Source organism: Tachypleus tridentatus, chromosome 11 (genome assembly GCF_004210375.1).
Source record: "Tachypleus tridentatus isolate NWPU-2018 chromosome 11, ASM421037v1, whole genome shotgun sequence".
In the NCBI taxonomy this organism is placed as follows: domain Eukaryota; kingdom Metazoa; phylum Arthropoda; class Merostomata; order Xiphosura; family Limulidae; genus Tachypleus; species Tachypleus tridentatus.
In genome coordinates this window covers 90,810,934-90,834,269 of record NC_134835.1, presented here as the reverse complement: position 1 = coordinate 90,834,269, position 23,336 = coordinate 90,810,934, and the positions used below count along the sequence as shown (strand labels likewise).

At 33.5% G+C, this 23,336-nt stretch overlaps 2 protein-coding genes across 9 annotated transcripts in view; one reads left to right on the top strand and one right to left on the bottom strand.

Moving 5' to 3' along the window:
• The window catches only part of Hel89B (histone acetyltransferase 1), a 119,354-nt gene extending 111,624 nt beyond the window's left edge, over positions 1–7,730 (top strand). The window contains exons 40-41 of the mRNA XM_076468556.1: positions 5,474–5,565; positions 6,575–7,730. Of these exons, the coding sequence (XP_076324671.1) occupies positions 5,474–5,565; positions 6,575–6,842 (360 nt within the window). The 3' untranslated portion in view covers positions 6,843–7,730. The remainder of the gene's footprint in view (positions 1–5,473; positions 5,566–6,574) is intronic.
• A 6,327-nt stretch (positions 7,731–14,057) lies between these two features.
• LOC143232748 (dual 3',5'-cyclic-AMP and -GMP phosphodiesterase 11A-like) overlaps positions 14,058–23,336 on the bottom strand; it is a 116,210-nt gene continuing 106,931 nt past the window's right edge. For 5 of the 8 annotated variants that reach the window (XM_076468548.1, XM_076468553.1, XM_076468551.1 and 2 more), the window contains 3 exons: positions 22,717–22,791; positions 18,165–18,248; positions 14,059–17,658 (listed from right to left, as the gene is read on the bottom strand). In XM_076468548.1, coding sequence (XP_076324663.1) covers positions 17,485–17,658; positions 18,165–18,248; positions 22,717–22,791 — 333 coding nt within the window. In that variant the 3' untranslated portion in view covers positions 14,059–17,484. Of the gene's footprint in view, positions 17,659–18,164; positions 18,249–22,716; positions 22,792–23,336 lie in introns of all 8 variants that reach the window. The other 3 variants (XM_076468552.1, XM_076468555.1, XM_076468554.1) reach the window with 3 other exon arrangements.

Here is a 23,336-nt window from a genome sequence, read left to right as displayed (position 1 = left end):
CATTAGAAAAGTCAAACTTGTTATAAGATGTATATTGTTTTAAAGTTAAGATACCAAGTTGTTTGTTCTTGCTTTGTCGTGAAAGTTGCATATTTTTGTCTCAGAAAAATTTGCTTATTCAATTTAATACTAATGTAAGTTGTCTCAAATACTTAATGGTGCATATAATTTTTCATTGTTTAAAATGGACTCTCAAAAATTGAAATTAGATTTTAAATATGAGATCTTTACTGTGATGTTGATGTCATGTAACATTTTGGTAGGGATTCACTATTATAATATTTAGCACTACACCAATGCTGTTAAAACTGATAATGGATTGCAGTGTTTTTGTCATGAGTAACTAAAGACTAAAAGGCAGTTTATGCTGATAGCTTTTATTCCTTATTGTTAGAAGTTTTAAAATAGGGATGATTATGCTTTCCTGTAGGGCTCAGTGGCCTGCCTATTTATCTTGTCTGTTGCTTAGGGTACCGATTAAGTTGAAAATATAATTGTTGTACATTAACCAATACTTTTTAGATTCATTTTGTATCTATTAACTTTGATGTTTTTGACAAACCAGGGCTATTTTCAACACCTTAAACTCCTAGACAGTTTCATTAGACTTCCATGTATGCACAACATTTTTAAAATTTCTTACAACTAGTTTTAACATTTCTTATTCTTTTACCTTCATTCCATATGATCATGTGAAAATATACGTGTGATGTCCTCTTACAGTGTTACATTCAAAATTTAAACAACTTTGTATTGAATCAATTGTTGTAAAGTGATATTTATGATTCAAATATTAATAGTATCAAAGTTTTAACTTTAAAAATAAATATTTAAAAAGTCTCAAATTTTATTTCTTCTGTAGCAAGTGATGTCTAAGCTGCAAATTCTCCATTTCAAAATTTTCTTTATTTACTGAAATAATGATATCTTTCAAACCCACAAGAGAAGCCTCCTCTTCTCGCTCCAACTTTCAGTATTATGTGGCTGATGGACCAGCTTATAAAAAATAGAAAGGTCTTATTGTGTGATCATTGTTGCTCTTGATAGCTAAGTGTTTTTTAACCTGTTACAAGCTTACTTAGAAAGCGAGATAAATTATAATAATATTGGAACATTCTATTCTAACACCTGATATATTTTTTGTGTTATAGAATCTGTATTTGAAAACTAATTTTTTGGATGCTCAAATTTATAAGACACACAATGAGGCTTAGGGAAGAATGATATGTCTGTTGGGGTTCCAAATTGATGTGTGCCCAGGGAGTTAAATGGCCCCAAAAAAATGGCAGTGGACTTGTCAAAAAGTGTCTGCTAGGTAGCCCACATGGCCCCTTAAAACCTACTTTCACTGGTTAAGCACCAAATAATTTACCCAACCAGTGCCAGAATTGAAGACCTTGAAAACAGGAGAAGAATGATTAGTATATGAATGTAAATGGATCTTGGTAAGTTAGTAAGGTATATGAGAGTAAAATTTTGAAACCTTCTGTGCTTGTGTTATAATCTGATGGGTAGAAATCTGCAGGATTAGAGCATTCTTCTTCAGTATGAAAGTGTGCTAGTTAGCATGGTCTTGTAGCTGTTGGTATCTGAACCCATTGGTGGGTCAGTCCAAGTAGCTTTATTACTTTGTTTTAGCTGCAACTGCATCCTTTGATTCTTTTTCTTGGGGATTTCAATTCCTAAGACAAGCTGGTTCTGTGCAGGTTTCTTTGTCATGGATTGGTATGGTATATTTAATTATTGTTCAGATGTTCTGGTTTGTCAGTACTGGCTGGCTGGCTGGTTGGTTTCATTTTTCTGTGTGTGCTTGGTCTAGAAGTGTTAATTGGTAGATTGTCAGTTTGCTTGCTTGTTAGAATAAAAGCGTTCTAGTGTTGTACTGTTTATCTGTATGGTCTTTCAGCTCTAAAATGTCAAAAGTAAAAAAACAATTGTGAGTTAGAATATGGTATAAAGTTTTCTTGGAATAGGTAGTTACTTTTAGAAAATTTGTGAGCTAGCCTAAAATTTAAGAATGCTTCTTACTATATGTAAAGGCTTGAATATAAAGGTGGCTGTTGAACTTCAAGTTGACAAAAAAGAAGTAGGTATGAAGACTGAAGATACCAAGATTGTCTCAAAGATATCAGTTCAAAGTTGACACAAGTTGTATAAATAAATGTAATAATTAAGATCTGTAGCAATTAATTTTATTAATTCTTGATAAGGGGCAAATACATCTAAAACTAGTAAAAATAGTAAAGTTTAAAGTGTTTCAGTTTATTAAGCTTTGGCTAAATTAGTACATAAAAATGTAATTTAAATTTTGAATATACATTATGAAGGGGAGCAGTCCTTCTCATTATGTGGGTAAATAAATCCAATGAAAATAATTCTGCTGTGGGGAAAGGGAATAACCAGAGAAGACCCACTTTTTCTGATCAGGTGCTGAATATTCTACCTGATTAGTGCCTGAATTGTTAATGATTAATCAGAATATGAAGCTTTTTGCTGCTTTATTTATTTTTCTAAAGAAGCTATATCTTGAGATTTTGAACAGTTTAGGGGGTATTACTCCAAATAGCAATACCATCTGCATATTGAGATGCAAGTGTATGGTTTAAAGTAGGTAATGGGATATCATTACCAAAGGGGTTGTATAATATTGCACTTAACACTGCCCCTTGGGGGACACTGACTTTGAACATGAAGGTTACGTTGTTGATCTTAACTTTAGCTGTTCAGTTGGTAAGAAAGTTGGAGATTCAGCATATGGAAGGGGAGGATGCACATGATTATTGATTAGTTTATAGCAAAGTTCATTGTATCCTTCTGAAGTTTTCCCAGTTACCATGTTGTTATTGTAATATACATTTCTAATAACATTATATTCATGATATTAATTTGTCATTTAAGTTTAATGTCACAGGTTCATATGAAGTCACGTCTGAGTTGTTGGCCCGGTAATTATTAACAAATTTTGTGTAGTTGTTTACAGCTGCAATGCAGCTTCTTAAGGGACAGGTGGTTCAAAGCTATGCCTTGTGAAATCGATACACAGAAATGTCAGCAAGTTCTGCACTAAGTAGCTAGGAAACATTCTAAACAATAATTATGAATGAAGGAGGAAATATACTTGTGGCAAGAAATGTTACTACTCTATGAATGGTATGCTAGAATGTGTTGGAAGTGCTATTTGCAGAATAGGAATACCATGCATAAAACTTGGAGTCTAGTGTCATCTGGTATGGCCTTGCAATAATTGAATTGGTATGTCTACCAAGAACTATTGTATGTTACAATTTAACATTTGCATTACACAAGCAGTTATTAAAAACATATTGCACAATGTAACAAAAGTGACTTTAGATTCGAAAACATAGATTTGTTATTTCCAGTAAGGGTATTGGTCTTTTATGATTCAGTGTATATATTGTTTTTTTTTGTTTCTGGTTTAAGAAACATGTTTTCATTTGAAAACACTTAAAAACACCAAAGTAATGGTTTTTCTATAAATTTTGTGTTGTGGTACTATCTAATTGTATCAAATGCTTGCTTGAAGAATAGAACTAGATACCCAGCTATGATTGACCAATCATGAGGTGGTATTCTGAAAACCATTACTGGTCTTATTAGCAAAGGGTTTATTAATTGCTATGGCAACAGATTTGCAATGTAGTGTAGAACACTTCAACAGAACAGTTATAGGGTGTTTGTGCTACTAGACCACTATTAGCATTTTCAGGTTTACATTGTCTTGGCAAACCTTACAGAATATTATACCACTGTCTTCATCATAGTGTAATCATTCATTATACTTATCCCACTTGCCCCTGTAATGTCTTTTTCATATTCTCAGTTTCACTGCCTTTTTTCTGTTGCAATTATTTTTGGATCATCAACATTTGTTTCTCTTGTTTTAAGAAAATTTTTAACTTTGGGCAATTTTTATGACTTTTACACCACTTTATCTGCAAATTTGAACTGATTGATTGCTTTAAAGTTACTAATAATGTAAAGTGTGTGATTTTTTTCCACTACTCATCAATAGTGCTGGATACTTTAGGAACAAGGATAGATTTCCCTCATAGTGGTGCAGAGGTCTTCTATCATTTTTTATTTTGATGACAAAAGAAAACTAAAGGGGACAAACTGTTATACCATTCTTCAGAGAGAAATTGAAGTAGTCTGAAAAAGTGAATTAGTTTGATTTTTTTTTTATTAGTTCATATCAAAATAAATTGCAATGTGTTGATGTCTTCAGTTTCCTTTCAATTTACGTAACATCTGCAAGGTAATTTTTCTGATAATTTCCACTGTAGAGTACATTTTACAATGAAAAGAAATAAGAGTAAACCCTATTTGTATTCAAGTGTAAAACAGCTTGAATATTCAGTGAGTACTAGAAATGCTTGTTTTCTTTGTATCTTCTTTAATTGTTGTATATTTCAAAAAAGTAATTAAATATAAAAAATATAATATTTCAATTTAGTCTGATACTTTTAAAATTACACTAGCTCAAGCACCTGTGCAAGGTAATATATTAGATTACGTAGTTCTAGGAGAAACAGCTACTGATATCCTGGTGTGACTTGCTACTTTTTACACAAGTATTATTGTTCTGATGATACAAAGCATAGCAACAAATCCTTTAAATTAATAGAAAAGTTGTGAAAAAGGTTAACAATTTTAAGTATTGAGATATGTAAGTTAGAACTTTGATTAATATTGTAGTCAGTGCAGAGAAAAAAAACTTTATTATTAATTTTGTTTCATTATACATTGATGACTTCTACAGTAAGGTTGGGGTAGAGATGATAAGAGATAAAATACAAAAAATACTGAAAAAATTTACATTCATTTAGAATGTTGTCGAGATTATTCAAATGAAAAATTAAAACTGTAAGATGAAACATTTTTTATTCTTAACATGAAATTTACAGATAGATTCCTTAAAAGAAAACATTTATTGAAAAATCTTGTGTTTTGTGTACAACTGATCTTTAATGTTTGCTAAAGCATACCATATTTCATGAAGATAAACTTAATAACTACAGAGTTACAGTATGTATATTTTCATAGTGGTTGATCAGACTCCTAAATTTTATTCTTGTAGGATTAACAAGATGTTGTTGAAAGTATATATTGACTATTGTTAACCTGTTAGTAGAGGATGAACTGGTATGGCCTTATGATATAGCTCTGGATTTCAAAACTTTACTCACTATAAAAGCTAACTCCTTAACATGAATAGTGGGTGCTACTTACTGACTGGCTGCTTTGCATCCAGTTGATAATTGAGAATTAGGATTGACATCAGTTAGCCTTAGTAGATTTTTTATAAATACAGAACTACGTATGAGAAATATATATATTAGTTTGTTATTTCAACTTAAAAACAAGCCAAAACAAAAACTTTCACTAAAATATATGCATAGAAAAGTAGACTTACTTTATATTTGTTATGTTATATGTGTTAATATTATTGTAGGCAATGGACAGAGCTCACCGTATTGGTCAGAAGAAAGTTGTCAACGTATATCGTCTTATTACACGAGGAACACTTGAAGAAAAAATAATGGGGTGAGTATGTTTAACATTATTTTTTACAAAATAAAGCAGACTGTTTACAACCCATGTGTTGTGCAGAGAAACTAAATTTAATCCTTCTAATTTCCCTATTTAACAATAGAGTTGTACTTATTGACTCATATCTGGGGTAAGTATCTTTAACATTATATCTGAGTATATTTTTGTTTTACAAACTCAACTTTGAATGCCTCTCTTTGAATTTGAAAACTAAACATTATTTTTTCATAAATGTTTTTTAAAATGTACATGAATTCATGTTTTGTTTTTATAATAATAATAAATAAACTTTCATAGTTACTAATGTCTGCAATTTATGAAACTATAATACAGCAGGAATATATTGTTTTGGGGAAGATTGCAAAACTTTTGGAATTCCATACCTTGGCACCTCTTAATTGCACCCTCCAAACAAAATCTTGTTACACACTTTTTGGGGCTGTAGGTGAAATTGTAAGAGAGTTGCTAAAATCTCTGTTTTATCTGACAAGAGTAGCCCATGAATTAACAGTGGGTTTTACTGGCTAGCACAGATGGCCCTTCTAGTAACTTGTTGCACAATTCAAGAAAAATAGCCATTGCCCTCATCTTTGAGGTTATTTTTTACTGTCTATAACACATTTGTTGTTTTCTTACATTAAAAAAAATGCAAACTAACTTCTTGACATGTTTGATGTAGAAAGTATTAAGAAAAATATTGTTTTTTGCTTGAAACAGGTTGGAATGAGTAAACCCTGTTGAGCAGTTATATGTTTATTTAATAGATGTTTTATTTTTTTACTGTTACTGACCCACTGTGCACACACATTTGATGAAGAGGATAGGACTGTGTGATTGTTGGATTGGGTCATTATTTCAAAGCTTACTTGCCACCAATGGCAAAAATAGGTGAGAAAAGTCCCTGGGTATTTACTCAGAGAAATATACTAAAATCTAAAAAATTATTATATAGTAGTTTTAAATGTATAGTGGTGTTTCTTACAAATGTATTTTTTTACAACAGACTTCAGAAGTTCAAAATGACCATAGCCAACACAGTCATTAGCCAGGACAATTCCAGTGTCCAAACAATGGGCACAGACCAACTGCTTGAGCTTTTCACCTTAGACGACTGCAAGAAAGGAGAAAATGCTGCGGCAAAGCCGAGTACAGCTGCTCAAGACCGAAAAGGGATGAAGGCAGTATTAGAAAACTTGCCAGAACTCTGGGATGCAGATCAGTATGAACAAGAATATGACTTGTCCAGTTTTCTAAAAGAATTGAAGAAATAACTGTAAATATAAACATAATGTACATAAAAAAACTAGTGTTTTTTTTGTTTTTTTACCGCAGACATATGTACAAGTGTTTTCTGTGGGATCAAGCACTAAGTACTAATGAATGAAATGTTGCGAGACTTGTTTTGAATTTGATAAAATGGGGTAGAAGTTTAAGGCACTTTGGGATTTAGTAATATGAAGTGTGTGTGTGTGTGTGTGTGTGTGTGTGTGTTTGTGATTGTTTTTATAATCCATCATTCATTTTGAAGTTGTGAGCAGTTTATATTTATAAAATATTTGGAAAGTAAGATGTAAAAAAACAAACATTTCATTATTTGTATTTAAAGATGTTCAGGTATTAACACCAGCTTCTATGAAATATTTTAAAATGTTGCAGTAACACCTTTGTAATTTTCAACATGGTCATAGGTCTTTAACTGACAAATTTGTAGCAAAGGCAGAATGATAGGGGGCCCTTCCAGATATTAAAGAAATTTTATTTAGATTTAAAATTGCTTATGCTTAGAAAACCCAATCTTCTGACATTTGTTTGACTACAAGGCTACTTTAATTTATAAAAGTGATGCTGACAAATCCTAAAAACACATTATTTGAGCATTGTTTACTTACATTGCAAATAATTGTAAACAAGCATGTACTCTACACTGTTAAGATCCAGTTATTAGTTACAAGGTTAACATATTCCACTTACCAAGCAAATATTTACAGTGAGCTATACATGTTGGCAATCATTAAATAAAGGACAATTTCATAAAGTTTTAGCCATATAGTAGATGTTTAGATGGTAGGTTGAAGTAGTAGATGTGGGTATCTTGTATTACTAAATGTTAGTACTTTTACATTAAATGAAAACTGTTCATCTAGTTATTTTATTCAATCAATTTGTGGCATTCAGAATTTTTAATAGACTTGGAACAACTGCTTGTTTATTTTAAAGTGGTCAAAATTATTCAGTGAAATAAACTAGATGCAAAACTAGTTAAACATCCTCCACAGACAAGTAGAAAGTTTTAACATGATATTGTGTGGATGGATAGGTATGTGTGCATTAGAGTGGTATAATTCTAAAAGTTCAACCTTGTCAGATGAATTTCAATTTTATTCTACATTTAATTTTTTTTTTAACTATTAGTACTGATAACGTGCAGTACTAACACTGGTAATAGTAATCATCAGTCTTCTAATGAGGAATACTCTCATTGTCCTGGTGATTTATTTGAAGTCATAACATTTTAGAATGCTCCACAGCTCAATTCTTGTACAAGTTCCCAACCCTGGCAAGGTGGGAAAATTTTGATGTAATTCTTTAATATCCATAAAATAACAACAGATAATTTACTAGAGTAGTTGGGTAGTACAAAACCCTTGCAACCAAATTGGTAATCCAGATTCTTTATTCCATGCAGGTTACTTCTCCTGCATATTTTTATTTTCTTCTTAATACTGTTAAATATGGTTTTACAGTCAATAAATGCTAAGATTTAAAAATGTCAAATGGTAACATAACCCAGTTTTGGGTGGCTAATAAAAATAAGACACATAAATTTTCTGATTCTGTAGAAAGACAGTATACTTTTGATGATAATAAAGTAGTTCCCAAAATACAGGTAACTGTATGAGAAAAGTCCAAGAATAGGCACACATTCCTGTTAGCATAACTTATTTAATGATATTTTTAAGACCCCAGACAGATAATGTAATTATTTTGAAAGCTAAATTAAGCAAATGTAATAGAATATATATGGTATGTTATGTGCATTTAATTCAAACCTGCCAAAGAAACTAAATGAGCAATTTTAATACCTCAAGAACACACTTCTGTTATATAATGCTATTACTAATTAATCTTGATAGAGAAAAATATTAGGTTTCTCTTGAATTCTGGGGTATAGGTTTTTTTTATGCACAACATTTAGGTTTATTAAAAGATTTATAAATTAACCAAAGGCTAATCAAACACATTTCTCTAATAAGTAGTTTTTATTTAAAGTTGTACATTTCATACCTTGATTTAACACACTCTTGGTGAAGATGGTTGCTTATTAATATTTTGCAATAGGTTATTTAAAAAGAGTAGTTCAACAAACTTACAATATAAAGAAATGCCCATTGTAAGAAATTTGTTTAAATTAGAAACAAACTGGTTTACACAAATGTAAATTTGATGAGGAATCTACAGGTACAAGTACTTTACAGAGAGGCATGGATATATATATATATATACGTGTATTATAGACATGTACACACAGAGAGGCTAGCATAGGTATGATGCAAATCACCTATTGCGATCCATTTGATATAGATGTTGACTTAACTTTACCAATCTCAGGCATGATAATTTTATCACAGTTATTTTGGTTTAAATACCTCTGTCCCTAGCACTTAGCAACAAAGATAACAGGGGTGCTCAGAAAATTTCTTTCTCTTTACCCTACACAAGAATTTTTTGTTGTTGTTGTTCATGCTACCTGAAAAAAAAAAAAAAAAAAAAACCTACGGGCAAGCAACTATCAGCGACGGACACCAAGTGATGAGTGTGAGTATCAGAAAAGCAAGGACTAATATGGGACTTAGGGACCATCAGGGCTGATGGGAACTGTAGATCCTATGCCAATTTTTGGTGTGGGGAAATGGGAGAACTCTGAGACAACCCACTTTCACTAACTGATGCTAATGAAGCCAGATAGTGCCTGTTAGGTTAACATGAAGAAGGAAGAGCTGGCAATTTGCCCTGACTTATTTACTGATCCTGGAGAAGACAACGGGGTTGAAGCATACGAGATTTTCTGTTCATGACTAGAGGTCCCTGGTGTAATATCACTGAACATCGGTGCGATTTCAATGGGGCATAAAGATAGGCTGTGAGTATGTAAATGATTACTGCTGTACAAAAGGTGTTAGAGATCGGGATAGTGGGTGGTGGTAACTCGGCATCAAGGTAAGCTACGACCTGGGTAGCCTTTTTCCGCTGATAAGTACTAGTCTGTGATACGAGGGGGCAGGCCTCAGTTGCTGTTGATGAGTCGACAGTTAGTGACGTTTCTGTCTGTATTAATTGATTGGTAACGAAAGTTATGTTGTAGGTTTGCATCCATGAAGAAATCATGGGAAACCAGGGTTGGTACTCGGGCCATAAAGAGAGGTTGAATTATCGAAACAGGGAGGCGGTTGTTTACATCGGTATGGGTCAGCTGAAAAGTGAAACAGCTAATGTGCGACTCCTAGTTTAAGGATAGAGATGGCCATAACTCGAGAGGTTGTAAGTATTAATTTGTGTATATAAATAAGGTTATCTTGGTTGAAACTAAGTGAAGCATAGGTTCAAATAGCGTAGTTACTTTGCACCATAAAACGCTGAACAACAAACCAAGTGATGCGTAAATATGCACTTAATTACTACATTCTTTATTATAACTAGCATAAAATACTCCATTGTACCAATCATGCCATTTATGTTACCCCCAGTTACATGTAAAAGTACCCCAACCGAGGTCCAGACTTTATTAGGACGACCAGCGCACGTGTTTTAAATATTTATTGAAAAGAAACAAACACAAAATTGGATCCGACATTTTGGTCTAGCTACTAAGAGAACCTAATTTAACCATGAAATGTGACTTTCCAGGTTCACTTTTGTGATCCTTATTAAGAGGTTTAAGCCATGTAGATGATGACACAACCAAACCAACTTAAGTCTGCTTGTCAGTGTTAGCCCAACTAGCTCCAAAACTGTGGGAGGAATTCATAAAAAAGCACCTACACCCCGTGAATTTACTGTTTCGGTGCGCTCCTATTACATGCAGCTTTAAAAATAGTGATTTGGGTGAGAGTAAGCTATAAATCTCAGAGGTGTTTACATTGTTGCACTGATTTCTGTGTTAACATGCCAATACTTTTATCGCTTCATACCAACCCCGTTTTTAGCGTCCCTACTTAAAACGCAAACATCACGTAGAGTTAAAATGCCTTAACTGTTCAGGAATTGCATAATTTACATGAATTATCTCGATTTTTAGCTGTTTGTAATTTTAAAATTGCATGGGATATTTCTTGTACGTTAATTTTACTAATGCCGTGACAAAGGTAAATGATATTTTATTTACTGTATAGTATGAAAATACTAAATGTTACTTTCATTTGTAACGTATACCCCGTTTCGTATCTAAAAAAGAGGGAATCCCCAGTAGTCGCGCCGCTTGAAATTCTCTTAGGCAGGATTAGGGTATTCTATGAACCTTCCATCCCATTTATTACCTGTGTTTTTGACCGCCAGCAATACCAAGCTGGAGCGTGCTTATACCCTATTAGATTTTATTATTCATCACGATTTCCACCCTACTGGCCTACCCTCGAATTAAAATTTGTTCAGGCAGGGTTAGGGTAAATCAATTTATAAGACCTTGGACGTGATCAGGTACATCAGTCAAAAGGGTTTTGTACCTCCAGAGTCCAAAACTATAATTAGATCTCAAATCGGTCAAGAGATGACTGAGCTCAAAGCTAAAAGTTTGTACTAGAAAGAAATTTAGAGCTGTTCTGTGAACCACTGTGCCATGGCTAAAAATTACAAACTGGGTTCCAATCGAGATCTTCCTAAATATGATTGTACTTACCTGTTAATCTTCCCGGGGAGTTAAGATTATTAGTTACGCTACAGAAAGTCATTTACAACTTGAATTACTGTAGTTTTTCTCTTGACGTTGTAGACTAGATGTAAACATTGGTTTTATGCTATTTAGATTTTGTTTTTTTTTAACTTTGTTTTGTTTTATCTTAAATTCCTTTTATGGATTTTACTAAATTTACTCTTAACTTTTTACCGGATGTTTCGCGCAGATAGCCAAGCTGCTTTGTGCCATAAAGCACTAAATCAACCAAACAACCAACCTAAATATGATCGTAAGCTAAATTCAACGATGGCTAATTTCGGCAGCAGGGTCCAATCACGAAAGCCTTTTTTTTTTTTTTTAATGAGTACACATATTACGTCACAAATCTTGTTATAGTCGTTGGCCAGTCCTTTACATACATGAAATGGTTATTTTAGGCACAGTTTGCCTAGTCTTGCCAGGTTTGGGGAGTTTCCCAACTTTCTTACATTTAGACTTATTTCAAATTACGTAGTTTTCCCAGTTTTTTGTGGACAACTTCTTGATGCAGATGTATTTGGTAAGTTACCTGTGATAAGTCTTTTTGTTTTCTTCAACCATTGTATTGTAGCATTAGTATAACAGCGTGCTAATAATTTAGGTATAGAAACTTCACGGGACCACAGTTAGTGTGTGCTATTAACGAACCATTATATTTTAGTACATTTGAAGAGAACTCTCTCGATGATGAATGTGAATCTGTTAAGCAATACAACATTTGGAGGGGTGAGATGTTTCTTATGTCATATAAAACTGCTCACTAAGGCAAAAGTATGCAATATTTTCTAGTACCATACCAACAAATACTGAACTTGCTTGGAGTTCTTTAAGAAGTTCTAATTTTTATAATTATCATATCAATCAACAAGTAAACAAAACGTACATTTTAACACTAATAACCTAGAAAAAAGGAAGGTTCCAAAGTCGAAGGATTGATGAATAATCACGTGTGAGGAGCTTGTTAACAGATTTAATTTTGGGATCGAAATATGTTTTAATTGTTTAATTTCTGTAGTGCTGTAAAGAATACATTAATACTAGAAATAAATGACATTATAACACCAAAATGTTTTTATTTAGACACTAAACTTTTTGCTTTACGGCTTCACGAGTATTCATGAAACACTAACTAAAACTTCAAACCATTCTTTGGTTTGGGTTTTAGACAACGTTTATGAGGAAATTAACGTAAAACATATCTAAATAAAAACACTAATGTTATAAGGTCGTTTATTTCTAATATTTATAAGTTTAACATCGATTTTTTATGCATAGGAAAGCGACTCCCATTATGAAGTTACAAATTTATTTTTTTTAAAATTTGAGCAAAAACCAAGCGTCCAAGTAGACATGTTATCGAATCTGTTTAGGAAAAAGTTCACCAGTGTATGTTGACAGGTTATTGAGTTTCGGACACTGCTTAAGTACTAAAAGTGTTTCATAGAATCTTTTACCAACTAATTAAAAAATGAGAGATATTACAAACCACACACTACTTGTCTCAGAACCTTGAGAGAAATATTTTGTATGCATGTTAGTTTCTTTAAACTTCCTGCGGTAGTGTATGCTAGTCTTTAGTCCTTTGTTTTCCGTCAGACATTTCTACGGTATTGTTGTATGTTTTATCACCAGTCATTTTCTCCAAACCTAGTTTACAAAAACTTCAACAGATGTGTGCATGATAATTTTAATAAATTGGAGTACTTGTATAAATAACGTTAATATTTTACAGTCTTGTTTTTAAGTAATAGGTCTGAGAGCAAATAAAATATACTTCAAATTCTCATCTTTATAAAACCCAAACTTGAAACTTTTGTCTGTTAACTTTTCTTCACAATATTGTAATAGAGGGAAGAGGTGTAATCAAAATTTTTGTTCTTTTAGCATGTGATAAATTGTTAAGAAAGCTAGTTTTTCCTATATTAATTACATTAATTATTAATAAAGCAATTTTTGGTTTTTTTAATTGATTTAAGGTACAAAAGTTTGGTCTTAATATTCAGAATGGTAATGGATTAAAAGGTATGTTTTATAGCTATGAGGACTTAGTAAGTTAATATAACGTTTCAGTTTGGTGGTAACTTCTTGTGTCCCTTGTCACAGTTGAAGCAGGTTAAGTTCCCCCATCCAATAATTATAGGCCCGAAATGGCCAGGTTGTTAAGGCACTCGACTCGTAATATGAGGGTCGCGGGTTCGAATCTCGGTCGCACCAAACATGCTCGCCCTTTCAGCCGTGTGGAAGTTATAATGTGACGGTCAATCCCACTATTCGTTGGTAAAAGAGTAGTCCAATAATTGGCGGTTGGCGGGGAAGACTAGCTGCCTTACCTCTAGTTTTACACTGTTAAATTAGGGACGGCTTGCGCAGATAGCCCGCATGTAGCTTTGTGCGAAATTCAAAATAAACCAAACCGTAATTATACCGTAAATACGTTTAATAAAGTTTATTCGAGTAAATTTTATACGTTTACGTAGGTCTTATACGCGTTGTTACCTCCTTTAAAACCAGAGGTCGAAGGGTTTTAATTTATTGAATTATTTCTTGAGTGAGGTTTCTATATGGTAACAGTTCGTGTGAGCTTCAAGTCCTGTAGTCATGTTTCTATGTGCATACCCTGGGGCGAGCTAGGCACATCAAGAAAAGAAACTGCCGTAGAAATTAGTATGCGTTAGGATTCCTTTCCTCGAATAGAAGATTTTGGATAATCGTTGATGTAGGTTATCAAAGGTTTATGCGACAACGCAGTACCCTTTGACTTGTAAATTTGTCTTGTGTGGACAGATTTTCAAAGACAGCAGCCATTGAGAAGCCACAGTGAAAACAAGAAAATGGCCAATTTTATGTTAAACATTGTTAATAAATATATCATTTATGCATTCTTTTGTTTTTTTCCTTTACTATCAATGTTCAAAAATAGTGAAAAATAGTGTTTTGATGCCATAATGATTTATTACTGAAGGAATTATTTTCCATTTGAATCTCATGCAAAACTGATTGAAGAGCAACTCGATACGAGATGGCAACAAGAATTACGAGAATCTTTCTCAGACTTTTATTTAGATGATCCATGGACGTTACATAATAAGTTTACTAAGACTTGCAAACCTACAAAACAACACACAAGTCAAGGACAACGTTTGTATGGAGGCAGTTTTGGTGACACTACAATTTAAAGTGGTGATTTTGAACCATGTGCTAAAACAGAAAAAAAAAAACAGCAGCGGTGACAACTGATGCAGACTTGGCTCTAAAACAACCTCCAAGATATGCGAGACCTTCAAGAGAGTACAAAAAGACGCCATTTTGGATACTTCACACCAACTTTAAATGGAGAGGCTTGCTGAAGTGACAAATCAATGCATGCATTAATATTATGTGTGAGAAAATAGGATACTCTTGCTCAGTGACCTGTCCGAGAACAGATGGATCAGTGTTGGCATGTAAATGAAAATTCAACTATTCAGCTTCCAACTATAATGGTCATTTATGTGATAATAGAAGCAAATACGACCCAAACTAGTCAAGGAATTAGCGTCCCATTTAGGGCAGTAGTATATTTTACTAACCCACGATATATCGTGTACATTTATCGAATGTTCATCTTTGACACCATATAGCAGTTAAGCCATGACAGCACTAGTTATGAAAAAGTACAGGAATTTTGGAAAATCTAATGAAACACTTAGATCTAGCGTGGATACTGTTTTCTGTGAAGCAAGTAACATAGTATGTACCCGCTAAAAACTGGTGATACGGGTTGTGGGATGTCAGTCTGATCTTTTTCGATAATTGTTTACGTATGAACTGCGAGAAGGTTAGAAATATTAAAAAGCGAGCTAAGATTGTACGACCCAATTCGAGGGAAATACGTATATGTTAATTATGACTAGGAATCCTGATAAACACATATCCCGAAAGAACTTCGTAATCTGTCCATTACAACTGCAAATGTCAGTAGATGTTTACTTGTATAAGGTTCCTGCGCATAACCCATGATTTTGTGGTAAATCAATGCAGTTTTGTCTATTTTAAGATTGCGTCTTGTGGGGGAATTATATACGAGGTTTTTTTAAATACATAGCCGATCAGTTAATAGACTGCATCAATCCTGTGAAATACATAAAAGTGTCATTTCTGTTCGTGTTTATCCGAGATAAAGGCATTTTTACTAGTCCAAAATGGCAATGTTACCAGAATAAACATGGCGATCCAGGATATTGTGAGAGTAATGAGTGATTATCTATTGCATTATGACGTGGATGATATCCGCGGGGGAAACAGCATTTATTTATTTTAGTCAATATAACCGAGGATTGTAACTTGGGTTTCAGTCGATAAAAGAATACCTATTGTTATCGACAAGTTGATTCCGAAGTATATGTAGTTGTTATATATCAAACATTTTCTTAATTGTAAACATTACTTAATATTTCACGTCAGTTCGAATTTATAAACAATATCACCATTATCCACAAACTGAGTGAGTGTTTAGCTGAGTTCACTCGTAGTGCTATAATTATGTTTAATTTAACTTAAATCCAGTTTAAAAACAAGTGGAATGTTTGTATATTAGAAGACAGATGGCGGTAGTGAACAGAGGTTACAGAACTTAGGGTTAGCATCGTTGGTCATTCCTTTGAAAGTAGTGGAGTTTAATATTAGTTGCTTGTGTAAAATTTTTGTAACATTTAATTACACGGCTGGCTGGTATTGACGTACCAAACCAACATATACACATGTATTCACTACATCATACAACGCGATGGTCTAAACATATATGATAGTCTATAAATCGATATGTCGTTAGTTATGAGAACGTATTGAGCTGCTTCGCTCATTTTTAGTGAGAAAGAAAACATTGATCAGTCCCTGAATGATTATTGTTTTCATATAGCCGTAACAATATTACAGTACGATGAGAGGTACATGTTGTACGAGCTATTCAAGTATCAAGAGAAGTGCCACATCTCGAAATGAAGATCGGCATTGTGATTTAAAAAAACCCAACAGAACTGACAGGTACGCAATTGTTGTTTATAATGTACTTATGTGCTTGACGATATTAGCCAGACTATGAAAAATATATGAGCAACTTAACTGTTCTTTGAACTACATTGCTTTTAAGCCGTGTAAATATAAAACAAAAAACAGGGCAATCCAATACTTTTATAACTGAGGTAAACATTTTCGCCACAAGATGTCGGCTTACCCTTATAGGAAATTTATACAAAATAAATTGTCTAAACTTATGATTAATTTATAGACAAAATGAATAAAGTTATAGTTTAAATCACGTAATTCCATGTTTGTTAATTCGACTTGCGAGTAACATTTAACAATACGTTAATCTCTGTCACTAAGTACAGTACACTGAAGAATAAGTAAGTAGCAATTTAACACAGCGCAGCTACGAGATATAATATGATGTAAGAAATTTCGTCACACGTACGAGTGTGGTTATAAATGAGAGGATCTAATTTATTTTAAACCCCCCTGCGACTCCGTATATGAGTTATAAATCATGAGAAATACATCTTTAGTAAGCTAATATGAAAATGTTTATTTTCTCTCCGCTTCCACACAATTTTTTTAAATTATGGGTACCAAAAGCTTTAACATTTAACTATGTAATTTTCGAATGCTAATACTTTACTGCAACATATCACAAAAAAAAAAACAACAATTATATTAAGTATTAAACATAGAAGTAAATATATTCTTCTGTTTGCAGAAATGTGTGTTTAAGTAGTTTAAGGTATAATATATACGGTTCCTTAATCCTTAAACAGCGGGAATGTTGTAGGTAGCAGCATCAGTTGATGATGGCTGCTGTTTAAGGAGTTAATAATTCGGTGCTCTACAGGTTTTAGAACGATCACCCATAAACTAACGAGGAATGGAAATAAAACAGCGTCAGGCGTACGTATAGTTATATATACATTAACAATTATACATACTACTCTGAAGCCATTCTCAGATTTTTACAACTGTTCAGTTTGCGAATCGAAGTCTTCTGTGGAAACTCTTGCCCCTCCATAGGAATCTTCAGATTTATCTATGCACAAATTTTGGCCAGAAAGGTCCTCCCATTTTACTTGATTCGACACTGCTCCCTCTACCATTTCTATGAACCTTTCGTTGATCTTCGCTAAACACTAATGCAGATACCCAAAAAAGTAATTTTCAGAGGATTATGTTAATAAATAAATATTTAAGTGCTTGCCGTATGAGCATAGTTTACTAACGCATTTCAGTCGATTCTCGTATTTTGAAAGATCCCGTAAAACATTTTAAAGCATCTCACGAGAAAAATAAACATTTGACAGACACAATCGTATTTATACAGAGTTAGAGAAGGTAGCTGCCTAGAGTGGCCAATTTAAACTATCGAAGGAAATCGGCAGCAAAAATTTGCTCAATATACCACTAACATAATTAAACCTTTTATATAAGTCATACCATTATTTCTGAAGCGCTCACGTGGAGGTGTTTCGACAAAATGGTTGTCTAGAGCGACCATATATCTCAATAAGAACCTTTGCCGTTCTCATTAAAAGTTTCGATTTATATAGTCTGAAAGTTATAATGGAATAAAAACCAACTTCAATGAAAACTATCGAAACAAACAAAAAAAATTGTGGATTACACAATGTTCACATACCCTGTACAGAGGTAGGCAGATGGAATCAATCCAATCATACTGAAGTCGTGGCAGTTCGTTTTTCTTCTCTCGATCCATTAGTGCCTAATTATCGAATACATTTAAACAAGAAAGTTGTAAAATGGAGGATAAGGTTATGTTTATTTAATATATGTATATATATATATTGTTTCACTGATGAAACTACATCAATAGCTTTAAAAGTATGAAGATGCCTTTATGTCAAATCTGACAATCTAATGCATCATTTTTAGAGCAAATGTTAGTACTAATACAAGTTGTAAAAGTACTTAATTTATTCAAGTTATGTATTTTCGTTTAATTTAAATGTAAGGCTTATTATGTTTAATAACTTCTATGCTATTCTACTAGTTTTTGAAAAACTAAAAATTTCAGCCCTTATTCCAGGACAAGCAGAAAAAACAAACAAACAAAACACAATTTTATGGTGAATAACTGGAGTTTTCGTAATCAGTGTGTATACTCAAGTAGCCTAACAAACTGGGTCACTCAAATGTATTGGTTAATCTCTTCATTTGACTCAACGCACATTCACTGAAAATATTTGTTTGAAAGTAATTGTAATATTTTCTCTTCTTTAAGAACATTTGTTAATGTGAGTTAGTGGTGGATAATGATGAAGAATTGACTGGGCATGAGGGAAAAAATTCTGTTGTCTGACATCACCAACTAATTACTGTTTTTTTCTAATCTCCTCTGCCTTCAGTTTTACTAAAATATTAGTAACTGGGGTATGTTAAAGTATTAATATTTCACTGAAAATTTTGATCTTCTTTTAAGAATCAGTAATCAATACAATTCGAAAAATCTTTACTTTTCAAAATATAACAGCTTGTCATATCAGTAAAGTACGAAGTCGAAAGCAAAATTTTCATAGAACACTAGCACGATTTCCGACACTGTTTATAAATAAGTTTAAATGAATTGACGTGTGACAAATGGCAATAGCCTTGACAACCGTATTATAGTGATGCAACTTGTTGCCTAGCGTTCATGCCACGTGATGCGCTCTCGGCCAATCACTCCAAACAATTCCTGATATGGGAGAGGGGGAAGTAGAATACAAAGAACATACACAAGCTATGGAAATAATAGTAGCCGACATGAAAGTTAGGGATGGAGGAAGAGATCTTTTGCACCAGACCCTTCTGTGTATGTAAAATCCAACATACCTACAAAGAGGAAAGCGAAGCGAAGCTATGGAAGGATTATCCATGATTGTCCGAGCAAAGAGTTTAGCAAAGTAAACATTCAAACGAAAAAAAAATACGATGGGTGGAGCTCCTACATTTATTCAGAAAGAAAACTTGTTAAGTAACGCTAGTAACAGTTAACGAGTTTGAATTTTTGCGCAAAGTTACACCAGGGTTATCTGCGCTAGCCGTTCCTAATTTAGCAGTGTAAGAATAGAGGGAAGGCAGCCAGTCATCACCACCCACCACCAACTCTTGGGCTATTCTTTTACCAACGAATAGTGGGATTGACCTAACATTATAACGCCCCCACAGCTGAAAGGGCGAGCCTGTTTGGTGCGACCGGGATTCGAACCCGCGACCCTCAGATTACGTGTCGAAAGCCTAACCTACCTGGCCATGCCGGGCCAAACAGGTATAGTAAAGTAAAGAAACAAGGCTGTAGATACTATATAGACATTATTTACTCAAACTACAAACTTCTATTTGGTTTCATGCTGTTACCTGGAATTAAAATTAGTGGAGTCAAAATAGGTATTTGTAGTGAGTAAATGTCTACAGTAACTCTAACATTGTTCCTTACTTTTTTACGATCCATATTTGCATGGTTTTAAAATTCCAGATTTTTTATTTATCTTGTTTTATAGCTTTTTTATGCTCAACTATTGGCAAATGATTTTTTAATGCGTTAGCTAATTTTATATTTTGTAATGATAATAAACACAGCTAGTGGATAGCTGCTATGGTTCTTGATGATTTACTGTAGTTAATGCCTACTTGATCACATTAGAATACGATGAAAATGTTGAGCTGCAGCTGGAGAATTCTTTTAGAATATAGTGAGCATTTATAGCTTTATGTAACTATCAGGTCATCCCTTAAGTAATATCCGATTATTGGTTCAGAAAAAGAGAAAGGATTTCAAACACTTTTAATATTATATAATCAATAATGTATGTTCCATTATAATTAATTACTTCCTGCTAGCGATTCACAAGATTTTGAATGCCACTTCTATAAATGTTTTTAGGTTTGGAGGAAAAGAATGTAGAAAGGGAAGTTTTTACATCTTCATGTGTTTCAAGCTCTTTTCCCCTCAAGATAGTTCTGCAAACTTCGGAATAGATGATAATCAGATGGGACAAGGTCTGGAGAATAAGGAGTATGTGGAAGTTTTTCCCAGTCTAGCTCTTCAATCTTTGCAGATGTGATTCTTGCTGTATGGGGCCATGCATTATCCTGGTGTAACACAACACCTTTACGGGTGATCAAAGCAGGCCTATTTATTTCAGTGCAACATTTAAGCACTCTAACTGTTGACAGTAGAAGTCTGATGTAATCGTTACATTGAGTGGCAGCAACTCGAAGTGAATCACTTCAACATATCCCACCAAACGCTTAACAAGATTTCCTTGAGTGGAGGTCCATTTTGGACTGTGCTTTAACCAGTTTACCTGCTCTGAGCCATAGTCTTAACATTTTTATAATATCTCTCTTTTTCATCTTCAGTCACTAACCTGTTCAAAAAAGGTGAGTTACGTTTACGAGAGTGCAGAGAAGTGCAAATGTCCATTCTTGCTCTAAGGTTGGCTTCTGTCAAATCATGGTGGATATGTTTCGACACCTTTTAAAGCTGTTGCAGCTGACGGTGAACTATTGAGTTGGTTGAATGAAGCTTCCGTGCTAGTTCTTCAACTGTTACAGCACAATCTTCATCAAGTGCAGCCAGCAACAAATCATCATTAAACTCAACAAAACGACCTGAATATGGCGCATCACCTAAGCTGTAGTCACCTGATCTGAACTTCTGAAACTACCTTCGACATTTTCTTTCATTGAGAGACTCCGCACCATAAACACCTTGAATCCTTCATGTAGTTTCTGTTACACTATAGCATTTTTTAAACTCATAAAGCGTTACGTGTCTTATGTGCTTCTCAGACGCATCCAACTTCATAAGGGTTTATTTGATTAAGGATCTGAAGAAGTGGAGTTGGGTTAGTTTCTTTTATTTGTCTGAACATTTGTATACACGTCCTATTACATATCTTAATCATTAAAGCCTTCTACAAAGACAGAAATGATGATGCACTTTCTGTATTAAATTTTCGGACGTTACTTATGGGATGACCTGATACATTCTTTATACATATATATACAATGCATACCAGTAGGTAAATATATGCCTAGACTAAGATAAAAGCCCCACTATAAAGCGCGTATAAAATTATACTTGTAGAAAAGTAGCTTTTTCACAAAAAGAGATACGCTTAAAACATCGCTTTAAAAAAATCTTCATATCCATTTAAGGTAATTATTCTACGAATGTATGGAACAAATTTTAATACGTGCATTGTTTTTTTTAATTCCTTCATTTCATACATAATATAGGGATTGCTTCTCTAGCGATACTGACTATACAGTGCATAAAACAGTCATTTAATGTTAATTTATTATTTGGGTGGTATTTCTTGTTTTACCCTGTACTTAAAGTTTTAAATTATATGAACACCTATATGTGTAAGAAAGTTAACGTAAAGGAGCAATAAAAATGTCGTTTAAACCATATATAATTTTTATGATGTTTTTTACCGTATGTGAAATGCAGAAGAAATAAACAATACCTTTTAATACACCATACGACCTTCAAAGTACATTGTTATTCTACAAAAAGGCTTGAGTGCAATATATCAAACCGATTGTGTTGGAAGATGTTAAGAGAATAACCTTTTGAATGCTCTAGTAAGGTTTTATGCAATTCTTTTGCGATCTTTATTATGAACTACTATCGTGGTTAATGATATTGCTTTTGTGTTCCACGTTTATTCAGTCGTATTTTCATGTTGTGGTTACGACAAACATGTTGCAGAATGAAAACCGAACTTGTAAAATGTGGAAAGAGGCAGGTGATTTTGGTTGTGGTCGCATTTTTAAATTATAATTTTATTCCCTGTTGAAAATAAAATTGTTGTTTTAATCACGTTTGTATGGTTTGGTTTGAATTTCGCGCAAAGCTACACGAGGGCTATCTGCACTAGCCGTCCCTAATTTAGCAGTGTAAGACTGGAGGGAAGACAACTAGTCATCATCATCCACCACCAATTCTTGGGCTACTCTTTTACCAATGAATAGTGGGATTGACCGTCACATTATAACGCCCTCACAGCTGAAAAGGCGAGCATGTTTGGTATGACAGGGAATTGAACCCGCGACCTTCAGACTAAGAGTTGAGTGCCTTAACTACCTAGCCATGCCGGGCCGTCACGTTTGTGAAAAACGACGTTTTAATTTGTTGTTTTAAGGTAGCTAAATAAAACCACAAAATATGTTAAACATACGGGCGGTTGAATTCGTAGTTGTGTTTTTTCCTTATCTCCTTGGTCAAAAAATTCATTCGTAACCAGTTCTGCCACCTGCAAAAGAAATGTTCACTGAAAGAGAATCTTTCTTCGAATATAACAAAAGTTTATTACTTTAAGTAATTAGGTGAAATACTGTATAAAAAAAGTACGTGAAAAAAGTGAAACAAAATTGACGATACCCAGAACGATCATAGCGCCATGACTATATTATTATTATTTAAAAATAACAGTCAGTTAATGTTTAGGGGCGTGCTCTATAACAACGTACTATAGTGAAGTGTTAAAATAAGGACTTTCCAAGTCAGATGACATGCCAATGATGTCTGGCACACTTACCTAAATGAACTATAAATTCGGAATTTTGAAAAAAAATTTTAAACTTCAAGTGTGGAATCTATTCGTATCAGAAAGGCGAAGGAATATTTTAAACTTTTTTACAGTTCACAAGTGACAAAAGAAACGTCACTGTATCAGCTGTTCCAAGGCAACCAACTAGTCCACTAATCCGTGATGTGACAAAAGTTACAATGATATCTCTGAATGCCCTAACCATCTGGCCATGCCGGGCATAAGCAATAGCACGTAGCATAATGAGG